The 24,086-nt window shown below is 37.6% G+C and overlaps 1 protein-coding gene across 1 annotated transcript; it reads left to right on the top strand.

The window, feature by feature from the left end:
* Positions 1 to 17,337: 17,337 nt before the first annotated feature.
* Positions 17,338 to 18,411, top strand: LOC145214663 (uncharacterized). The gene has a single exon (XM_080083239.1). It carries the CDS (start codon positions 17,364 to 17,366, stop codon positions 18,366 to 18,368), a length of 1,005 nt encoding a protein of 334 aa, XP_079939365.1. The 5' UTR covers positions 17,338 to 17,363; the 3' UTR covers positions 18,369 to 18,411.
* Positions 18,412 to 24,086: the final 5,675 nt, after the last annotated feature.

Raw genomic sequence — 24,086 nt, 5'->3', positions numbered from 1 at the left:
AGTATAAAAACCTGGTCTTGCATTACTGGCCACATGTTGTACGTCAAGGAATTCTAATTTTGTACCTGCGCATGTAGTGTCCAAACTGCGAAAAGTCAATAAAAGACCTTTTGATTCAAAAGTTCGCAATAGGTGCGATTTTACGCAGTCCGTACTTCTTTTCCCAAACGATAACCAAATTATATCGTCTATAAATCTCTTGAATAGAGCAGTTCGAGAAAGCACTAAACGCTCCTGGTCTTTGATGATATAGTGAACTGCAATATTCGCAATTGAGACTGAGTGGTTATCCCCAGTGACGATTCCTTTCAGTTGTTTGTAGAAACCGTCTTGGTACTGAGTGACAATACTTTCGATCGTAAACATGATGAGATTAGTCAAGGTTTTGCGGATTGAAGCATTAAAGCTAGAGTGGTGTTGCAAGCAATGAACTAAAGCTTGTTCAACCAGATTGCGGTCAAGGTTGGAATAAAGGCTGGTTACGTCTGCCGCTACCAGGAAAAGTGTTTTACCCGCTTTGGGTAAAATACAACAAAAGTGTCTTAAGTCTGACTTTCCCAAATCCATGACGAATGATGTAATTAATCTAGCCGCTAAATGGACCGAACGAACGCTGGAACGTGTTTGCCCCGAGAACAGCCCACAAAGCGTGGCTTGGGCTACAGCCTTTCCCCACTTGATAAAGACCGAAAAAGAACTAAAGCCGGAGGCTAAAGTGGTGTACAAACGACCCCTAACCCTTGGCGGGTTCCTGACAAGCCACCGGCGAATTTCTCTCGCCCATGTGAACACAGGGGATGGTTCTTCAAAGCCATGTGGAGCTTGCGCTCTATGCGGAAATTATAAAGACCATAGTTCCATGGTGTTTCCGACGCAGATATTCAAAACTAACAACAAAGTGTTCAAACTGCGGCAGAACCTAAACTGTCGGAATTACGGTATTTACGTTGCTACTTGTATTCTATGCCAACAAAACTACGTGGGCCAAACAAAGAACAAGTTTTCCACACGTTGGAATGCACACAGGTCAACCTGGAATGCATGCGACCTTTCGGTTTCCAACGACAGGGCGGCTATGCTCCACCATTACAGCTCCAACCACTCGACGGTTTTAAAGAAAAACCCGCAATCGAACAATGCTTTCGAGTAACCTTCTTGGAGCAACCCGAAATGCATTTGTTGGATATTTGCGAGGACAAATGGTTTGGTAAACTTGATGCCACGATAAATATTGCCAAGACGATTTTACCACAGTTTAAGTAGTCTGCTTTAGGCACTGTTCGAATGTTTTGTTTTCATTGTGTCCTTTTACGTGTCCCGTGATAACGTTCTTATCTCATCGTGTTTTTTCCCCGCAAAAACTCTCAGTCTCAAATCAGTTGTGGTGTTGTAGCCGTTGCAGCAGGGTCTTGTGTGGTTTAACTGCAACATACCTGTATCCGTTTTTATTCTTTTACATTTTTATCTTTTTACATCGTGATTTATTTGTTTCCTGTTTAGGACTGACGATGCCATATATTTGGGCGAAATCGATTTCCAAAGTGTTTCGCATAAGAAATATACAGACTGATTTAAGTGTGTGCTGAATTTGTCAGCTAATTAATGAGCATTGTTTTCTAGTTAGTTTTCTTTTTAATATGTTTCCGCTTTTTTATGGACCAAATCCATTTGGTCTTATTGTAACTAAAATATTTCATACTTTCTACGGTTTGTTTCTTTTATTTTCACATATGCTTTTATTGACTACCCACACACTCCTTGTTCATATTTACATTGTTTTTACTATATATTTAAATTGTTATTACACGCGCGTTTGTCTATATTTACCGCTATTTTTGTTTGTACTTGTGTTTCGCCTTGTTTTTGTAACGACACTCTCAAACGTATCGCTTCAGTTGCTTGCCACGTGCGGCGCAAGATCATGCGAATTTTGGACTGTCATGCTTCGTTCTAGATTTAAGGCAGTTCTCGTTTGGGCCTCGTGACGTTTGGAGTTTTCGTAGTGTGGTTGAAAACGCGTTGGTGTTGTGTTCCATTGTGTTGTATCGTATTTGAACTGTGGAGGTCGCGAACGTTCTTGTCTTTTTATATTTTATTTATCTTGTTTTACTTGAAGCCCTGATAGATGTGATCAGTTCACCTCTAACTTCAGCGGTAAGCCGTCACTGCAGGGAACCTGTTATTTACCAAGTTAGAGGCGGTGGTTCCGCGTTAATCAGTCAATAAAAGTTACACTAACATAAAGAAATGTGGCAATGTATGGACATACATTCGGCCTTTCTTAGGCTAAGTCTTTGCTTAAAGAGTTTGACACTATCTTTAAAAGTAACGACTGTAAAGAAGTGAAGGTTGAAGACCGGATCACTATGACCTACTGTATAGTTTTGTCTCATATGAAAACTAATAAATATACAAATCATCCTCAGTTGCCTACCCAACCAAAATTTTTCTGTCAATTCGTCACAATACACTTCAAGTGGTTTGCCGATGTTGTAGATAAATGGATAAATAATGAAAACTCCGCTGCTGCTTTGCGAACGTCAAGGCTTGACACAATACTGCTTTTGTTAACCACTTGCGTAAAAATTAGAATAGTCGAATGTAGATCGTTTACGAAGTTTTCCTTGATTTCGGACACGGATCTGTTCAAAAACACGTGATCTTGCAGTGTTTGCCAAGCTAAGAATATAAACCTTTCGTTGTTTAACATTGCAAAATTTGACACTATGATTTTCACATCAATCACTTTTGTATGATAATGTGTCAGTAGATCCATAGCAAAACTGACAAAGATCTGCTGATTCGTTCACTCTGAACATGAAAGACCCCGAAAGGATTGCATAAGGCAAAATATAGAATGTTTCATTGCGGTTGCAACTATGTTTAAGAAGACTTTCAATCGCAATTTTTTTCTAACTTACTCTTTGTTTGTAGTTACCAGCTTAACATAACATAGAAGTAAAATATTAGTAAGAGAATGAAGAATGACAAACCTGACGCCAGGACACTATGGATGAGAACAGCCGTAGTGATCATAGGCTCCAAACTGCAGAAATATTGAAACGTTGTAATAGGGTACGAAATTAATCCTTTGTCAACTTTCACTTTTGTTACCACTTAAAGTTGTGGGGTGTTTAGCTTAAGTATGTTGTTTTCCGGCAAATCTGTAAAAAACTCATGACAAGTGTTCGTTTTTGTTAAAATTCGAAGATAAAAAGCTTTTGATTTAAAATAACATATTTTGTAACCGATAATTGACCGTTTGGGGCATCAGAGTGACCTAAGGTTAGGATTGTGTCAGTACGAATAGCAGGAATTTACTGTATACTTCTATCAGTTCTCTGAATAAAACAGATGCAAGTTTTAACAAATTTTCGACCAGAAATAGTTCTAGGTTTACAAATTGTTACAGAAATTGTTCCATCGACACTGCAAGTGTTGTTGGTACACGTTCAATTAAAAATGATTTGGTTGGTATTTGGAGGGTTGTGGGTTCGAACCTCGCAAACGAGTTTTATGTGCACATAGTTCCAGTTCGATTTACAGACTGGAATTTATGCCAAGCACTCGACTGGTAACACTGTAAAACTATTTCCGACTTTGTGATTGTTTTTGTGCTGTTATTGTGGCGGTATGTTTTCTTTCACAAGGGGAAATAAAATCATAATCATAAATTTCCATAATTGGACATTTTCATTTCGACTCCACTAAAGACTCTCGGACGCCATGTTTGGTTAAGGCCGTTTAGGCTTGAAGTATAGCAAAAAGTTCCTCCACCGTGCCACCAAGTAGTTTAAGAGAACTACAAACTTTAGCATGAATAAGCTTGGGGTTTCTGCTTGTTGAAAGAGTCTCAAATTCAAAGATTCGCATTTTAGTCCCACCTGCATTATCACTGTTTATATGATTCACTTGAGTGGGATATGTCAGTACGCCTCGTTTCCACCTTTCATACGTGTTAGTGTTTTTCTTGCATTTGGAACATTGTGGTTCAAACGCAACCACTTTGGTTATTAGAAATCACATTACAAAATGTATGCTGCACTATATTCCGTTGCCACAAATATGAAACAAGAGTAGCCTGAATTATTTGTTCAGACTGGTCATTTGTGTGACAATGTTTGTATATGCACGCAGCGATATTTATTTCAAAAAATGTTTGGTTAACGTTTACTAATGCAGCGCATTAAACTCGACAAATAATTTCTGCTGATATCTGTAAATATGATTGCAGTTTGTACATGAGTTTAGATTGATGCTGTCGTTCGAAATCGTTTTGCTTCTACGATGATTTATTAACTTCCAACATTCACTAATTTGTTTCAATTATAAAGGATCGAATAGATTTGTATTTAGACGTTGAAGTGAATCGCTACTCTTTGTAAACTTTAAAGGGTGTGTTTTGAAAGCAATCATCGTTATCGAGAACATTTCGACTGTTTAAACTAAACTTTAAATCCTAAACGTCTATTTTTTGTGCTCAGGAACTGCTAAGCACCCAAACCAAAATAACGAACAATAAGGGTGACGATACTTTAATAACGACAAAGAGGAAAAACAATTGACAGTTGATTGCCTAACTATTATAGGCCTAAAGTTACACTAACATTACAAGCTATCGGTAGACTGAAAGTGCTGTAAATTTGCAGCATCATATCACTCAACCATATTGGTAATCAACTGTAAAACTCAAAAAATACAACTGACCACGTTAAAGATTCGTTGACGTTTCACATAGCAGCCAAGAAACGTTATCACAGATTTTGAACACGTGCTTACTGGTCGAAAATGTACAAAGATGTTTGTGGACAGGCAAAAGTCCATACCATTGCCAAGGTTGTTACACTAATAATACCTATAGTAATAGATAGCGATCATGGTGTACAACATTAAGTTATCCAAATGAAGTAAAGATTATAATCTTTGATAATTATCAGCACAAAACATAACATATGTACAATGGTGATGCAACAACAGGAGTTTTGATCCACAAAGCATTTTTCACTCAGATATTTATTACAGAACTCTGCGGATTTTCATTTCTGTTCTCCGCAATGAATGCTTTGATCGGTAAGTCTCCCAATTTATTCCTATCCAGTGGTTGTCCGGCGTATTTAGGTATACTCCATTCAAGTTAGATTCATAACAGTATCCCCCATTTCCGTGCCACCATCCGCCCTTATTGGCTGAGGCACAGTTCTGACTAAGATCATCATTGTCCCTATCTTTTGCTGAAAATGGTTTTCCATTGTGATATGCAAGAGCATTACCTGCAAAATTCTTAGTGAAAACTTGCATTTGTATAAGGCAGACACCGACTCACCTGCGGTTCCACTATAACCACTTATGTTCAGCTTGTAATTGGACTCTTCTCCGCCAATGCTAAAGTGTCTGAAAAAAAAAAAAAACTCAATAAGCCCTTTCTAAAATCAGATCTTGGAACCAAGTTTTACCTTAAACCTCCACAATATTAGCCCTGCCCTCAACTGACCTGTACTTAGCGTAAACTTGCACGTTGTCATAATCAGTCATATCAATGCGAAGTTCGTAGTTTGTAAAAAAAGTAAGACTGTGGAGATTTTCAAGTCCTGAAAAATAAAACGATAAAACTTGTACCAAAACTCAAAGAAACATGTTTTTGTGCTGAGCTGTAAATTAAGGTTTCTTCTGTTACACCCATCCAATAGTTTCCTGACAAAACGCCAAAGCCATTTTTGTAGAATGCCCAACTCTGCTCGAAATTGACAGACCTGTCAATACGTCTTTGTATGACCTTAAAAATAGTAATACACTGTGAAAAACCTATGATACCAAAATCTGTGCATTTTCATCTTTTTACCATCCAGTTTCCGCCGTCAATGGACTGGTCACAATACACTTCAACGGGTTTGCCGATGTCATAGAGAAATGGGTAAATGGTAAAAATTCCATTCATACTTGTCCGTTCTCGAACGTTCCGACAGCTTTTAGGAAATTCTGCAAAAAAAATGTAGCAACGTTCGAGCTTTTTTGGTAAAATTTACAAGATGTTTGCTATACCTGCAAAGGAACAATTGCATGATCCAACGGTGTGTACTGACTGTGTGTAATTCGGTTGCTGGATATTAGTGTTGTTTGCACATAAGTTGATGTCAAAGGTGGTGACTAAAAACCGCAAAACCAAAAAGGTAAAGGTAATCCTAAAGAATGATTCAGAAAACTGTTTCGGTAAATTACAATCGATGCACGGCATATTCATCAAATAAAATCAAGCCCTCCATATAGAGTTGCAACAAAAATCTACTCTGACCTTGATTTTGAGTAGTAGATGCGGGAGTTCCATGGTTTTGAACTCGACTTGCAGTCTACAAAGAGGTGTAATTAATGTTTAAACACAAGTCGAATGTGACACTTTACTTACCAAGTGAGTGTATATCACAAGTTGAATCGTCATGATAGAAGCGAGCATGATAAGAACGAGAACACGAAAGACAACTTTGCAGATTGTAAACATTCTCCGTGTTTCTTTAAGTTATACAAGTATTAACATACAAAACGTTAATTAGATACCACTTAAAGTGGAGGTGTATTGACTTTAATGGTAAAACGGTGGACAAGTAAGCTACAACACAAATGCACCTCTCACGCAATGTTGCTTCAACAAACAGATCTAGATCCATAAAGTTTTTTTGTAAAAAAAAACATTTGTTTGATTGCATATCAGTGAGGTAATGGATTAAAACAATTAGCAAAATCAAAAACAAAATGTCTAAACCGAAATTGTTGTATTAACCCTGAAACAACTTCGTGATGTTTCAGCTAAGGTCAACATACACACGTACGGGATCATCCCTGAAGCGGTAATGCAGATCAGCGATCACGGCACACTCATATATAAATCACATATCGTAACCCAGGTCCATCGAAGGAGTCTTTCCGGGAAAACTGGAGTAAAAATAATAAAACTTACTTGAATTGTTGCAAGGGCTGGACTCAGCACTTGATGGGGTTGTCACCATGCCAAGACTTGAGGCTGTAGATGCAGTTTGAATTCCACTTGGGCTTGGGCTTGCACATTCAATCCGACTTGTTGAAGATGAACTGGAGCTCGTTTTTCTTGACTCAAGTTTGACGTGTGACGAAGCTCGGTCATCAGATTTCTACGACAATATTCAATATTTTTTACAGTTTGACAAAGTTATGCGTAGTATTTCGTTTACCGTGCTGTATATGAGAAACAGGGCAATGGTGATCAGAAATAAAGAGCAAAAACACATAAGACCACTTGCAATGCCGATTTCAGTCCCCAATCCTTTCGAGTTTCTGGAAAAGTCAATAAATAATGTTGATGTGAAATAGTATACTAAGTATCGTATTATGACTAAAAAATATAGTTTATGTACCGTTCGCATTTCGAACGTTTTTTTGCATCACGCAATTCCCCTGAAAAGTGTACTGCTCTGTAAATTCTCACTTGATACATGAGGCAAACCGCTAACACATAAAAGTAAAAAAAAATAAAAACACATAAAAACATGCACGTAAAAGTAAAAGAAAAACTTACTACAAATGGAAACTCTTTTGTGCGAGAGAATCTTTGTCGTTCTAAAGCAGGGGCGGGCAACATACGGCCCGCGGGCCGGATCCGGCCCGCGACGGGATTTTGAGCGGCCCGCAGACAGTTTCAGGTCTTACATGATAATGTGGTCCGCGGCCACAGTCTGCCGCAATCCCCCACTTCTTGCCTACTGCGTCAAATTATAGTTATAACGGACAGTGACGCTCCCCAATAGCAAAAATTTTCGCGCCGTTGTTACCATTGCACCATACGTCCATTGTTATGACATAACTGCCAACCATGTGTGTGGCCTGCTTTCACGGTTTCTTTTGTTTCCACACGTGTAGCCTAGTTAGTGTTTCGGCAGTATCTAAGTCTGTAGTGTATGCATTAAATTTGCTGTGGTGAATAATTTTATGTTATATCAGTTAGATTGTTTGGACTGTATTGTGTTTGTGATGTTCTTGAATGTATTTGGTTTAAGTGGTCAAAAATCCGTTTTAAATCGTTGGATAAATACGCGATTAATGAGTCGATTCAGGAATCCGGCCCGCCAAGTACTTCATTTTCCTATATCAGGCCCGCCGACTGGAGAAGTTGCCCGCCCCTGTTCTAAAGGCTGGTAAGCATCTGAGTTACCGGTTCGAGAACAACTACCTCCAAATCTTGTATCCGCCGTAGACAACTCAACTTTTACTGAGCCTGTTGTGGCAGACAAAACCAGTTTAACAAACCCATAAACCAAATGACCTTGACGAGAAACCTTGTCGTAAACAGAGTATTTGAAACTCCGCTCTGTGTACAACTTTGCACAAACAAGGTTGTAGCAATAAAATACAAACATAGATTACTTCTTTGGTAATTGAATAATAAACTTTAACAATAATCTTTCCTGCAAATTGTGAGTTCCGAACAGATTTGTTGATCACAATATGCGCAACAGACCATCTTTCGCAATTTACACCACTATGTAATGAAAAGTAGTTGTAATGAAAACAGTGTTGTTATGAATCGACTAAGGACAAATGAATATGACACGTTTGAACAGAAATCTCAATTTGATGACTCTTAATGTTTAATTGGTTACCAATACAAGTGCTCAAAAATAATCACCTGTACATGCATTAATATAAACAGCTTGTAACAATTTTTAGACGATTTTTTTCTCTTTCAGTTTATCGAATAAGCATCAATCACCAGAAATTAACAGAAAACAATCCTGATTTACATGACTTTTGATAAAGTTTAAAAAACAAAAAAACGACACTTTGTAAATCCAACTTATTCGACATCTCTACATGTATTTACATTTACCGTGTAGCTAAAACTGATGTGATTAATGTAATGAGCGCATACACACATTGTTATTTTTTTGTTTTATTGTACACCAATGATTTAGACGTCGACGTACGGCGCAAGATCATGCGAATTTTGGACTACCATGCTTTCTTTTGGATTTGAGGCAGTTCTCGCCTGGGCCTCGTGGCGTTGGTAGTGTTCGAAGTGTGGTTGAAAACGTGTTGGTGTTGTGTCATTTGTGTTGCATATTGTATCGTATTTGAACTGTGAAGGTCGCGAACGTTTTTGTATTTTAATATTTTATTAAACTTGTTTTACTTGAGGCCTTGATCGGTGTCATCAGTTCACCTCTGGCTTTACCGGTAAGTCTTCACTGCAGGGAACCTGTTATTTATAAGCGTTCTTTATTCAATAAAAGTTAACCAGCTCATTGACTTCCCCCAAGCTACTTGGTACAATTTTGGATCCCCTAACTGATTTCGGTTACATTAACATAAAGAAATGTGCCAATGTATGGAAATATATCTAGCTTTTCTTAGGCCAAGTCTTTGCTTAAAGGGTTTGACACTATCTTTACATGTAACGACTGTAAAAAATGAAAATTGAAGACGGAATCACCATGACCTGTTGTATATTTTTGTCTCATACGAAAACTAATAAACATACATATAATCCTCAGTTGCCTACCCAATCAAAATTTTCCTGTCCAGTCGTCACAATACACTTCAAGTGGTTTGCCGATGTTGTAGATAAATGGTGTAAACTCCGCTGCTGTTTGTCCGATGCAAACATCCCGACAGATTCTCGGAAAATCTGCAAAAATGCGACAGCATTCGGGCGGGAGTCCAGGTTTCAAACAGTTCAAGATGATTACAATCGATGGACAGCATAAAAAATTGCTACAGAAATTGATGTAAGCTTTTGTTTATCGATTTTTTATGCAAATAAGGGCCAATCCGGAAATGATACGCAACTGCACAAGTTTTCGGTCCAGAGCTGTAATTGCCAGAACTGGTTTTTGACTAAATGATATTGTTTAGCAAAGCATTTACCTAAAACCAAAGCAAAACAACAGAAAAATACTCGTAGGTTATATTTAGGATTATCAAGGCATACGTATTATTTGGGCAAGTAAAAACGATTTGTGAACTGCATGTGGGCAAATTAGATGTTTGATTTTATAAATTCTATAGATTACTTGTTTTCTCAGAACAAAGACATAAGTTTTTTGTGTTCTTGTTTTTTTTCTATCTTTGGAATGCCCGACAGCGGACGAGACAGGAAAACCCACATCTTTGCAAACATGTGGAGGTTGCGTTAACCATTCTACTATCTACATTCTAAATCAATTATTTAGCAACAAGTGACGAAACCAGAGTTGCAAGTCGGGCCGGGCTTTTCGGGCCGGGTTCGGGTTCAGACCGGGTTCAGGCAGGGTTCGGGCTTAGGTATTTGTCAGAAAACGGGCTCAAAACGGGCCTGACTTTACGTCCACATTGTGTTTGTTATCTATTCTCTGTTTTTCTTTCTCATCCTTTGTTGCAAGGCTTTCGTGGATAGGCCTGACAATCAAAATTTCGGGCCTAAACGGGCTTCTCAAAAACGTTTCGGGTTCGGGCCGGGCTTCGGGCTTATACTTTCGGGTTCGGGCCGGGTTCGGGCCGGGTTCGGGCTCAGATTTCGGGCCCGCTTGCAACTCTGGACGAAACACAACATACTGTTTGGAACATCGGAGGCAAATAACAAATTAATCTTAAAACTGCGTACTAAATCTGCGCAACTGCATTTGACGGGGTAATACGGACAAACATGCGTACAACTTTATAATTATATTTCTACTAATTACAACTAACTTGTGGAAACCTCGATTTGTCGATTGTACCATTTATTATTGAACTTGAAAATTTCCACATGTCTATAAAAATATTCCAACAGTAAAATCAAAGTTGGGTCCACAACTGTTGATTTTTAGTGGGGAATTATCCTAATATTAACCTTGCAGTAAGCCATTACCTGTGTGGAGAGCAACAATATAATCCCATCAGCTATTCTAGTAAATTTTAAACCTAATGGCCACATGCTGGCGTTTCCATACAATATGTTGTCATTTTTCGTTTGAATATTTTATTTTGTTAGTGATCTACAAACGAACAAACGAGTCCATTAAATTATTTAATCAACCTGAATGAACTGAAATGTGATTCAACAAATGCGGATGTCCCAGATGTAGTTTTCTAAATCATCAAAACGTGGTCAATAATGTATTACTTCTCTGAGCTTTTAAATGCAGTAAACAGTTTACTCTCAATGGAGTTGGTTTGACAATTTCAGGTAAAAACAGTTCTGAAATAAGAGTAAACAGGAATTTGTAGATTCATGACAATTAACGCAAGCAGAATATTTTATACGACTTGCCGCAGTTTGGAAAAGGGTTTAAAAATGTGACAAAATTGCAAAATTTCGCAAATTATAACAATTGTCTTTCCTTAAAGTATAAAATAATTTATTTTAACAAAATGATTACAAAAACGTAGGTCTATTCAAATTGCAAATTTGCAGACAGTACTTTGTAATTATGTGATTTAAACATTAAGTAACGGATAGGTTTCGTGCAGTTACTCAAACATTTTACAGTTTTGTTCCAGTTAAAATTTGTAAAACTGCTTGTCTTTACATAAAAACATGACAAACAACACATCATTTAGTGTGGAAAACACAACTGTGCCAAGTCCTGCAATGTTAGCTGCAGAATGGAGTTTGCTTGGATTTTTGATTCTGACCATTTTGTACTTGACGTTAGCATCGGCAGTTTACCAGTTTACATCAAATCAACAAGGATTAAAGCTGAACAACAGATTGTGCACGTTATCTTGCTTTATGCTGCTCTTGTACGCGGTACCAAGGGTTGTTGAATCTACTCGATTTTTCATTACTGTAGCAGTTTGCAGATGGTTTACAATGCCACTTCGCCTATGCGTTGAACTTTCACGTTTCTTTGTCTACTTGTCTTTGTGGATTCGACAACATTCAGTTTACAACTCCGTCCACACTACAGCAATATGGACGAGGATTGCTCAAAAGTTGAGTTTGACAGTGATTGTCGGGATTTCAACGTTTACTATTTTGTCAAGTTTGAGCATTTTATTAAATTTAATTAAACCGGTAAAAACCACCGAATGTGGAAGTAGCCCCACATCGGTGCTACTTTTTGTGATCAGCACAATAGGTTTCTCAATTTCACAACTGATATTGTTGTCACTCCTGCTTTTACCTTTTTGCAAATACTTTTCACATTTGTCAGATGTCAACACGGTCTATGTTCGTTCAGCATGCACTGCTGCCGTGTGCGTTGTGTCAGATTTAATGATGATTGTCGTTGCTGTATTTGGGCAAAATCTAAAATCCTTCATCACAGAAGAGTTTATTATGCACCTTGTCTATAGCAACTTTATATTAAACGTGGTCGCTTTGATATGTTCTTTCCCTGATTACGCCACAAGGTTGTTCCCCTTTAAATTGTTGTCAAGCACACAAACTACAAATGTAGTGGTTCTGTTTGAATCAGCTTACAAAGGTGACGAAGCTGTGGAAGATGAAAATTCAGAAAGACCCAGAGTTATTATCAATGCTTGGGAAAAAGACGCAAAGATAACCACAGTCTCATCCGAAATTGATGCATCGAAAAAATAGACAAACAATCTGTTTTGCTATTGACTTTTCTGCTGTGTTTTCTGTTGGATGTATCATGATGTTACATATGTTTCATGCTAAGGTTATCTGTTTGTCTCAACGTTTTAAAATCAAAATGTTCTATGCTCTGTAATTTAACAGTGTTCAAAATAAACAAAAGTTGCACAGTCCCAAATCTACTTGGTTTGTCACTCAAAAAACGTCAATCAGAGTTTTACCGTGTATTTTGTAGATGCATATGTTGTTCTATAATTAGATATAGCCCTAGAATAATAAACAAAAAAAAGATGTATGTCCTTTTAAACTGGTCGAAAAATTAGGGCTCATACTCTGACCAAATCGAGCCCGATTTTATTCAAGTGCAATAAAAATAACGCAACTATACAAACAAGGTTTGGCATCAGCAATCGTAACATTTGTCCACAAACTTAATCTTTTTTAAAGAAACGCCACTTTAAAACATCGGCGCAGGGAAAGTGTTTTTTCTTTAATTTTTATCACAAAACCAGTAGGATTTGGGAAGAAAACGTGTCGCACTTCAACCTTTTCCTGAAAATATAAAACATAGTGTGCTTAACCAAACAATTGTCGCAATATGGCCATGATAGCTTCTGTGGGGCTCATCTTTCGTTTGTTGAAAACATTGCCAAAAATGTTTTTTGTGACATAAGCCCCGAACCAAAACGCATAATTTTGAAACAACGACTAAAAGTTATTATCATAATACTTAAACAAATATGCGTGCACCGTGATGATTTGGTGATTACAATTTTTTGTGTCAACAAGCTACATCGTCTCAAACGTAAGGGATTTTGTTAAACTATTTGGACATATCTGTAATGTATGTTTTTATCGCTAGATGTCGTCCCTGTGTTGTGACATCACTTGTCGCATAAAACAACGTACCGAGGGCAGGAACTTGGCGAAACGGTCCGGCCGCCTGATCCACTTACAGTCATGAAAACTGTTGAGTTTCTTTGTATTGTTCGCTTAAAGCAGGGGTGTCCAACCTTTTCGGCCAAAGGGCCACATGCGGTTTACGAATGATTGCGCGGGCCACTTGAGTGTTACTGCTAATTTAGGATCTTCGAAATAGCTGTCTTATAATTTCTAATTAAAATCCTCACACTAAAATTCTAATCTTAGAAATGTGTATTATCCTCGTTTACAGTTATAAGAACAATAAACACACCAAGATATAGGTAAGTCAACAAAGTTTTTCCCACACGTCGACATTTCAATGTGAAGTTTGGCCCTGTTTTTCTCCAACAAGTTTGGCAATATTTCCGGCCTGGTGAATATTTTAGCGCAACTGTGCTGCTACGATTTTGCCCGGCGAAATAAACTCAACTCAACTCAATATTCGGTGAGATGGACGATGGAGCAATGCGCAACGATTTTTTCATATGGCTGTCAGAAATTAATGATCTTACAGGGGATTTAAAGTCACATGTCAACCTTTCTTGGAAAGTTCTGTTAGCGTTACTTGCTTTTTGTTTCCTGTTTGGCATAATCTATATCACTACAGAGTGCGGAAGATGTTTTACTGCTAAATGCGTTTTGCGCGAGTCTCTGATACCAGATGTATCTCAATGAACCAAGAAACATTACTGACTGAATCTTCAAGCAGGAGTCAGATTGTGACGTAACAATGTAGAAATTGTGATGCGTAACAATGCGCATTGTGACGCAACAAAAGTAACTTGAACAGTTGTGTATTACTACTCTATTAACAAAGAAATAAAGCAAACAATAAATGTCATTTTTTCGGAATCGCTATAAATTACTTAATTAATTAATTATAGCGAAAGTTCGCTATAAATTACGTAGGCGATTAAGTTGCCAATAAGTCATTTCAAAAAATACCACGCGGGCCACTCAAAACCTTTCGGCGGGCCACGGGTTGGACACCCCTGGCTTAAAGAGTAAAATAGAATGGATAACGATTAAACGAAACAAGCATTCGTAGTTTGGATAATTGTAAATTTACATAGCCCACACGAAAAGTAATCACTACAGGCAAAAGTGTATTAAATGTGGTACAACTAAAGAATCACGTGACTGTGGAATGCGGGTGCGCGATTCACTGCCTTAAGGAAAGTACACGAAGCATAACCACGACAAATACCCTAATCGGGATTCGTCTCTGGTAATGTTATGGGTGCAAAAACCTTAGCCAAAAACAAAACAGTGTACTGCTTCTTAAACGTCATACAGCCAATACAGGCAACCGCATGAAATAGTGAATAGTTCTTGACAATATCAACATGATATTTATCTGAGATACTTTTTAATCCGCCAACACTGTTTGGTGGAAAGTTCTTCTAAGATTAACCGAGCAGTAAAGCGTAGCTATGCAGAGAGCAATATATCATCACACTAGCTTATTGAACTTCATACCTAATGGCCATGAACAATATGTTGCTGTTAAATATTTTATTTTGTTACGTATTTGTAAACGAATGAGAGTCCATGAAATTGTTCCATTGTACCCGAATAAACAGAAACATGATTCATCAAATGCCTTTTGTACCATATGTGGCTAAAATTAGTGGTAAGGGAAATACAAGACCGCTAAAGTTTTAAGCTCATCTCTACGGATTTCGTATTTCCCTAATACTGTTCGGCACAAACGTTGCCTTAAATATTTTTTGCCTGATCTCCCGAAATTGTAACGATTAGTGTTAATAACCCTATATGGCAAGAATGCTCTCATTTTGTTATGTGAGCAGATTATGGCATAAACGTTATGTTTACATCCACACATGTCTCTGTACATCAAGCGATTAAACAGGAGTTGCAAGCATATCTAAAACAGGGTTTTGAACTTAGCCTGCATACGAAAGTACAAGTAGGAACCCAATTTTAATTAAATGAAATGCTCTATGCTTATATAACAAGGCGATATTACGGCACGCATGTGGCCCCAGTGTCAAGTCAGGCCTGAATCAAGCCCGTTGTATTCAGCCCGAACCTTTCTCGAACCAAGAGTCCCATATACCCACAAGTGCTGGACGCATTTTACGGAGTTTCAGTTCACTCAGGTTTATTGAACCATCACACAGATTAGTTATTTCTTTGTACAAATAACAGGATAAATTATTTAGCTGCAAACGAGAAAACAAAACATAACGCTTACAAAATCTATGAAAAATATAACCATGGCTGATATTTAAATCTCATAACGGCGCAAGGAATATGCGCGATTGCGTTTCATGTACGTACATGACTTTTCCTAATTAATGGATTTATACCGAATGGCCATATGCTGGGGTTTCCAAACAATACATTGTGTTATGTCGGTTCCTGTTGAATATTTTATTTTGTTAGTTATTTCCAAACGAACGAGAGTCCATTAAATTTATTCAATGAACCTGAATTAACTAAAACGTGACTCAATTGTACCATATGTTTTTTTTTTTCACTAATTAAAACTTACTTCTCTGAGCATTTAAATTTTATACGATGTAAAAGAATTGCTGCAAATTTGAAATAAGGTTTAAAGTTGTACAAAAAATGTAGAATTTCGAAAATTGCAATAATTGTATACACTTTAAATATAAGTTAAATTATATTTTAACAAAGTACTTAAAAATCGAAAAACGTATTCCAATTGCAAATCTGCTAAAAATGATTTGTACTATGTAACTGATATTCTATTGTGCAAACAATCTGTTTACTATTGACATTTGTTCTTGTTTAAAGTTTTTTATGGTGTTGCAAATGTTCTATTCCAAATTGATTTAGTTGTCTAAGTGTTGAAAAGGGAACATGTCGCTTGCTCAAACATTTTAGAGACTTTGAAATAAACAAAAGTTGCACAGTCCTTCTACGTCATGACTCTTCAACCGGGGTTTCGCGGAACCGCATGTTTTTATCTAATTAGTTTACATTTTAGGAGGGTTCTGCAGGGTTTGACAAAATACCTAAAGAACATTCAACCATTGTTTCTTGATTTATGTTTTTGATTTGAAGTTCAACATTTGTACGGTTTTTCCGTGGTAAAAGTTTATTGACTGGGGAGAAGATGTAGAGGTCATTCCTCACTTTTACGTCACAAAAAAGCAGTAAGCAAAAATGATTTTTGTTTGTACGCGATTTGTTTATCACAATTATAAAAAAAAACTTTTGCCCAGCATTCGGGCAGGGGCGCAGCGGTTTGGGCTATGTCGACAAACAATTCCATAAATAAACTTTAAATGCCTTGCATAGACAAGGCACAAAACTATGCACACAGAAAAATAGGATCACATCAGCTTATTGAATTTTATACCTAATGGTCATGCAGGCGTTAACAACCAATATGTTGGATATTCTCGCTTGCTGTTAAATATTTTATTTTGTTACGTATTTGTAAACGAACGAGAGTCCATTAAATTGTTCCATTGAACCCGAATGAACGGATACATTATTCAACAAATGTTTTTTGTACCATATGTGGCGTTTAACTTCTTCAAAACGTGGTCAAATCTGTTTTACCTCTCGGAGCTTTCAAATGCAGTGAACGGTTAATTTCTCTTAATGCAGTTGGTTTGGAAATGAGAGTGAACAGATATAGATCAATATAGACTCTTAACGATTTGCACAAGCAGAATATTTCATACGAGGTAAAAGACTTGAAAATAGCCGCAGATTTGAAATAAGGTTTGGTATTGATGTAGACAAAACGTTTAAACTGTTTACAAAACCAAAAACGTATTCCAAATGCAAATCTGCTTCGAGTGAGTTGTACCTATTTGATTTAAACAATAAGTAATACCTGGTTTCGTCCAGTAGCTTTTTATTTTCTATTATATTGTTGCAGTGGTGTATTCAAACTGCTTGTCTTTTATAAAACATGACAAACAACACATCATTTAGCGAGGTAAACGCAACTGCGCCAAGCCCTGCAATGTTAGCTGCAGAATGGAGTTTGCTCGGATTTTTGATTCTGACCATTTTGTACTTGACGGTAGCATCGGCAGTCTACCAGTTTACATCAAATCAACCATGGTTAAAGCTGAACAACAGATTGTGTACATTGTCTAGCATGATGCTGCTGTTTTTCTCGGTGTCACAAGTGGTTGAAACCACCCGAATCTTTACTTCAGCAGCAGTTTGCAGATGGTTAACTAACCCATTTCGCCTGTGTGTTGCAATTTCTCGCTTCGCAGTCTACTTGTCTTTATGGCTTCGACAACATTCAGTTTACAACTCCGTGCACACTACAGCAATGTGGACGAGGATTGCTCAAAAGTTGAGTTTCACAGTGATTGTCGGGATTGCAACGTTTTCGATTATGCTCGGTATTACCATTCCCATCAACTCATTGAAACCTGTGGGAACCAATAGATGTGGAAGACACCCCGTAGCGTTGGTACTTTTTATTATCAGCACAATAGGTTTCTCAATTTCACAAATAGTCTTGTTGTCACTCCTGCTTTTACCTTTTTGCAAATACTTTTCACATTTGTCAGATGTCAACACGGTCTACGTTCGTTCAGCAAGCACTGCTGCCGTGTGCGTTGTGTCAGACTTTTTAGTGGCTGTCGCTTCAGTATTTTTGCAAAATCTAAAAACATACGTGTCGGAAATGTTTATAAGTCATCTCATGTTTGGAAACTTTATATTGAACGTGGCCGCTTTAATATGTTCTTTTCCTGATTACGCCACAAGGTTGTTCCCCTTTAAATTGTTGTCAAGCACGCAAACTACAAATGTAGTGGTTCTGTTTGAATCAGCTTACAAAGGTGACGAAGCTGTGGAAGCTGGAAACTCAGAGAGACCCAGAGTTATTATCAATGCTTGGGAAAAAGACGTAAAGATAACCACAGTCTCATCCGATATTGATGCATCGAAATAATATGCAACCGATATATTCGTTTGGGCAAACAATCTGTTTACTATTGACATTTGTTCTGTGTTTTTGTCAAAAGTTTGTGGTGTTGCAAATGTTTTATTCCAAATTGATGCAGTTATCTTTATGTTGTAAAATGAACATGTTCCTTGCTCAAACGTTTTAAAGACTTTGAAATAAACAAAAGTTGCACAGTCCTTTTACGTGGTTTGTTGCCGTAGTATTGTCAATCGTACTTCTACCTTACATGTAGTGAAAATATGTGTTGTTTAATTTTATAAGGCCTACTATAGAAAAAAGTAGATCAATGTCCAGATCTTAAAGAAGTCTTTCGAATTCGTATTGTGGCTTCTGTGTTCACCAGCAGCAAAATCAAAGGAAAGGATTATGCATGACAATATATTCAAATGGTGTGGTTTTTAGCCAAATAAATCAAGCCAAACGAAAGATAAATTTGTTTGTCAGGACAATTTTACTCAACCTATATCAATACATAACTTACAAAAAAATATACATGCAAAGGGTGGCGTTATTAATGTAAGATTGCTCAGAGAAACGCAACAAACAGTTAATATAGTTTCACAAATAATGTCTACAAACATGTAAGTTTTATTCTATGTTCTAAAATACAGCACGTAGACCACCAACGTACGTATAATTCATTAGATTAAGAAATTAAGAGATTTTAAGAGGTATAACTACAGTTACAGCAATCACAAACTTGCAAAAAAGATTGCTCTTGATCGCTCTTTAGCAGGTTATATTAAACAACAGAAGTGTAGTGTACAACGACCAAATCAAATCTAAAAAAAAGTTTGCTAAAGAACGGACAAAAAACTTAATTCTCAAACAAGGAGACACACAAGGCCATGACAAAAGTTTAACGATAAAAATGCAAAATCGTTGAGGTCAAGTCGGTAACTTCAACTCCAAAGGCAGAGTTGGTCCGCTTTACTATGTGTGCGTCAAGGTCGTCCCAATCTGTCAAAACAAAATGTTTAAACTGTTAGTTTAAAACAGTTTTTTAATGAATAACTGTAGCTACATTTGAACAATGTTCTGTTGAACATGTCTAACATTGAAATGGGATTTTTGTTAAAAAAATGCAAGCACATTGATGCCTTGGAGACAATTTGTTAAATAAATATTATTACCTAATAGAAAGCACGCGCGATATGGCGAAAAGTCGAATAACAAGAATAGGTAACGGTAAACCAGCTTTAGTTTCCAAATCGTTGAAGTTTGTTGGTTGTTTGTTAACAAAGTCAGGTAGGCCTCAATATAGACACTGATACCGAGTGGGAAATAGTCGATTAAATCAAGAATCAAGAATGCGATAGCACATCCCAGAGTTGCAAGTCGGGCGGGCTTTTCGGGCCGGGCTCGGGCCGGGTTCGGGCTTAGGGATTTGTGAGAAAATGGGATTAAAGCGTGCCTGACTTTACGTTCCGTGTCCGCCATTTAAAAAAAAAAATCACTCAGCTAAGTAACAAGTCTCTGGCTTTGACCTACTGCCCGCCCTACTCTAAAACGTATTGTTTACCCCATTGTCTACTATTGTTCATTGTGTTTGTTGTCTCTTTTTCTTTTTTCTTTCTCATCCTTCCTTGCAGGCTTTCGTGGAAAGGCCTGTCAATCAAAATTTCGGGCCTAAACGGGCTACTCATAACGTTTCGGGTTCGGGCCGGGCTTCGGGCTTATACTTTCGGGTTCGGGCCGGGTTCGGGCCCAGATTTCGGGCCCGCTTGCAACTCTGGCACACCCACTCAAGATAAATCCAACTTTGAAAGAAAATGAGTTACAACACAGTGAAAAAATGGTTTGATGTATTTTAGGTGTTTCTAGTGACCCTACACCCGTGCCCCCTCGGAATACAGCTAGCTCGATTAAAATCCGCTGTGCTATTATATTGAATTCATGCAATTTTACTTAATTCTAGGACAAATTGGAAAAGGATATCCGTAAAGGCTGTATTTCCTGAACTCGATGAAGCCAGGAGTAACTTCTGATGGAAAGTCATTAATGTTCCCTTTGATAAAAGTAGCATTAACAGACAAACTTGTCGGAAGACCTACATATGCTTTGCTCGGTGTGGAACCTACCTGGCAATATGTGGCTAGAATCAAATGCGAATTATACTTGTAGTTAAGCAAATTTGGTAAGCAACAAAGTAAAATCACCTTGTGTTATACACAGGTGCGGCCCGCAAACTAATTTTGACAATTGTAATTGGCCCCACAGTAACAAAGATTGTCCACCCCTGCTTTTAACAATGCTCCGTCTACAAAAAAACATTGCTGGACACGTACAACTGCATCATGTTACGCTTGAAAGTATGTGCAGTGGAGGTGTATTGACTTTAATGGTAAGACGGTGGACAAGTAATTAAGCTACAACACAAATGCACCTCTCACGCAATGTTGCTTCAAAAAACATATCCAGTTCCAAAATAACATCTGTTTGATTGCATATCAGTGACATAATGGATTAAAACGATAAGCAAAATCGAAAACAAACTCTCTAAAACGAAACGACAACGTGTTGTCGCCTTAACCCTGAAACAACTTCGTGATGTTTCAGCTAAGGTCAACATACACACGAACTGGGATCAGCACTGAAGCGTTAATGCAGACCAGCGATCACGGCATACTCATTTATGAATCACAGTAACCTAGGCCCATTAGAGTCTTCCCGGGACTTGCGCTTCAACAACCGAGCAACAAAGAGTAACTGGTAAACCCACCGAAAGTTGAATGACAATAATCGTTGTCTGCCTCGCCTTATGGGAATCCTTGGGAGACTTTTATTGCTGCCCATGTCAACTTTGTAGTAGGGAATCACCATTCCGAATATTGACTTTCTGATGTTTTTGTTTCGTAGTTAAGGTTGATGGCCATTCTATTGAATTGCTTTTGTAAAAAATAACAAGCAAATAATTGGATGTACTGAACAATAAACAATTGGATGTACTGAACAGGAAACAATTTGATGTGCGAATTTGAAAATGAACATAGGATTCGGCGAGTATGTATTGACAAACTGATGTATTACATCGTGGACATAACAAAATTCAAAAACTGGAGCAAAAAAGTATTGTCCACTTTGCGCAAGTAATTTACGATGACGCCAAGGTATATTTTTTATGTTGTGTGGACACTAACTAAATCTAAATCGTATGGAAGGTAAAAGTACTTATAGGCAGTGTCTGGTTTCTTCAATTACGGATTTTCATTTCTACTCTTTTCAGTGAGTGATGTTTTCCCCACACGATTCCAGTGAAGTCCTTTGGACGCGAAGTTTGGTAATTGCCGTTTAAGCTTGAAGTATAGCAAAAAGTTCCTCAGCTTACAAAGGTGACGAAGCTGTGGAAGCTGGAAACTCAGAGAGACCCAGAGTTATTATCAATGCTTGGGAAAAAGACGTAAAGATAACCACAGTCTCATCCGATATTGATGCATCGAAATAATATGCAACCGATATATTCGTTTGGGCAAACAATCTGTTTACTATTGACATTTGTTCTGTGTTTTTGTCAAAAGTTTGTGGTGTTGCAAATGTTTTATTCCAAATTGATGCAGTTATCTTTATGTTGTAAAATGAACATGTTCCTTGCTCAAACGTTTTAAAGACTTTGAAATAAACAAAAGTTGCACAGTCCTTTTACGTGGTTTGTTGCCGTAGTATTGTCAATCGTACTTCTACCTTACATGTAGTGAAAATATGTGTTGTTTAATTTTATAAGGCCTACTATAGAAAAAAGTAGATCAATGTCCAGATCTTAAAGAAGTCTTTCGAATTCGTATTGTGGCTTCTGTGTTCACCAGCAGCAAAATCAAAGGAAAGGATTATGCATGACAATATATTCAAATGGTGTGGTTTTTAGCCAAATAAATCAAGCCAAACGAAAGATAAATTTGTTTGTCAGGACAATTTTACTCAACCTATATCAATACATAACTTACAAAAAAATATACATGCAAAGGGTGGCGTTATTAATGTAAGATTGCTCAGAGAAACGCAACAAACAGTTAATATAGTTTCACAAATAATGTCTACAAACATGTAAGTTTTATTCTATGTTCTAAAATACAGCACGTAGACCACCAACGTACGTATAATTCATTAGATTAAGAAATTAAGAGATTTTAAGAGGTATAACTACAGTTACAGCAATCACAAACTTGCAAAAAAGATTGCTCTTGATCGCTCTTTAGCAGGTTATATTAAACAACAGAAGTGTAGTGTACAACGACCAAATCAAATCTAAAAAAAAGTTTGCTAAAGAACGGACAAAAAACTTAATTCTCAAACAAGGAGACACACAAGGCCATGACAAAAGTTTAACGATAAAAATGCAAAATCGTTGAGGTCAAGTCGGTAACTTCAACTCCAAAGGCAGAGTTGGTCCGCTTTACTATGTGTGCGTCAAGGTCGTCCCAATCTGTCAAAACAAAATGTTTAAACTGTTAGTTTAAAACAGTTTTTTAATGAATAACTGTAGCTACATTTGAACAATGTTCTGTTGAACATGTCTAACATTGAAATGGGATTTTTGTTAAAAAAATGCAAGCACATTGATGCCTTGGAGACAATTTGTTAAATAAATATTATTACCTAATAGAAAGCACGCGCGATATGGCGAAAAGTCGAATAACAAGAATAGGTAACGGTAAACCAGCTTTAGTTTCCAAATCGTTGAAGTTTGTTGGTTGTTTGTTAACAAAGTCAGGTAGGCCTCAATATAGACACTGATACCGAGTGGGAAATAGTCGATTAAATCAAGAATCAAGAATGCGATAGCACATCCCAGAGTTGCAAGTCGGGCGGGCTTTTCGGGCCGGGCTCGGGCCGGGTTCGGGCTTAGGGATTTGTGAGAAAATGGGATTAAAGCGTGCCTGACTTTACGTTCCGTGTCCGCCATTTAAAAAAAAAATCACTCAGCTAAGTAACAAGTCTCTGGCTTTGACCTACTGCCCGCCCTACTCTAAAACGTATTGTTTACCCCATTGTCTACTATTGTTCATTGTGTTTGTTGTCTCTTTTTCTTTTTTCTTTCTCATCCTTCCTTGCAGGCTTTCGTGGAAAGGCCTGTCAATCAAAATTTCGGGCCTAAACGGGCTACTCATAACGTTTCGGGTTCGGGCCGGGCTTCGGGCTTATACTTTCGGGTTCGGGCCGGGTTCGGGCCCAGATTTCGGGCCCGCTTGCAACTCTGGCACACCCACTCAAGATAAATCCAACTTTGAAAGAAAATGAGTTACAACACAGTGAAAAAATGGTTTGATGTATTTTAGGTGTTTCTAGTGACCCTACACCCGTGCCCCCTCGGAATACAGCTAGCTCGATTAAAATCCGCTGTGCTATTATATTGAATTCATGCAATTTTACTTAATTCTAGGACAAATTGGAAAAGGATATCCGTAAAGGCTGTATTTCCTGAACTCGATGAAGCCAGGAGTAACTTCTGATGGAAAGTCATTAATGTTCCCTTTGATAAAAGTAGCATTAACAGACAAACTTGTCGGAAGACCTACATATGCTTTGCTCGGTGTGGAACCTACCTGGCAATATGTGGCTAGAATCAAATGCGAATTATACTTGTAGTTAAGCAAATTTGGTAAGCAACAAAGTAAAATCACCTTGTGTTATACACAGGTGCGGCCCGCGAACTAATTTTGACAATTGTAATTGGCCCCACAGTAACAAAGATTGTCCACCCCTGCT

The sequence above is a fragment of the Phallusia mammillata genome, chromosome 2 (genome assembly GCF_965637545.1).
Source record: "Phallusia mammillata chromosome 2, kaPhaMamm4.hap1.1, whole genome shotgun sequence".
In the NCBI taxonomy this organism is placed as follows: domain Eukaryota; kingdom Metazoa; phylum Chordata; class Ascidiacea; order Phlebobranchia; family Ascidiidae; genus Phallusia; species Phallusia mammillata.
This window is presented reverse-complemented; position numbering and strand designations above follow the sequence as displayed.

Coding starts and splice junctions, on each gene's coding strand:
- LOC145214663 (XM_080083239.1), top strand. CDS start 17,364: ATGACAAACAACACATCATTTAGCGAGGTAAACGCAACTGCGCCAAGC.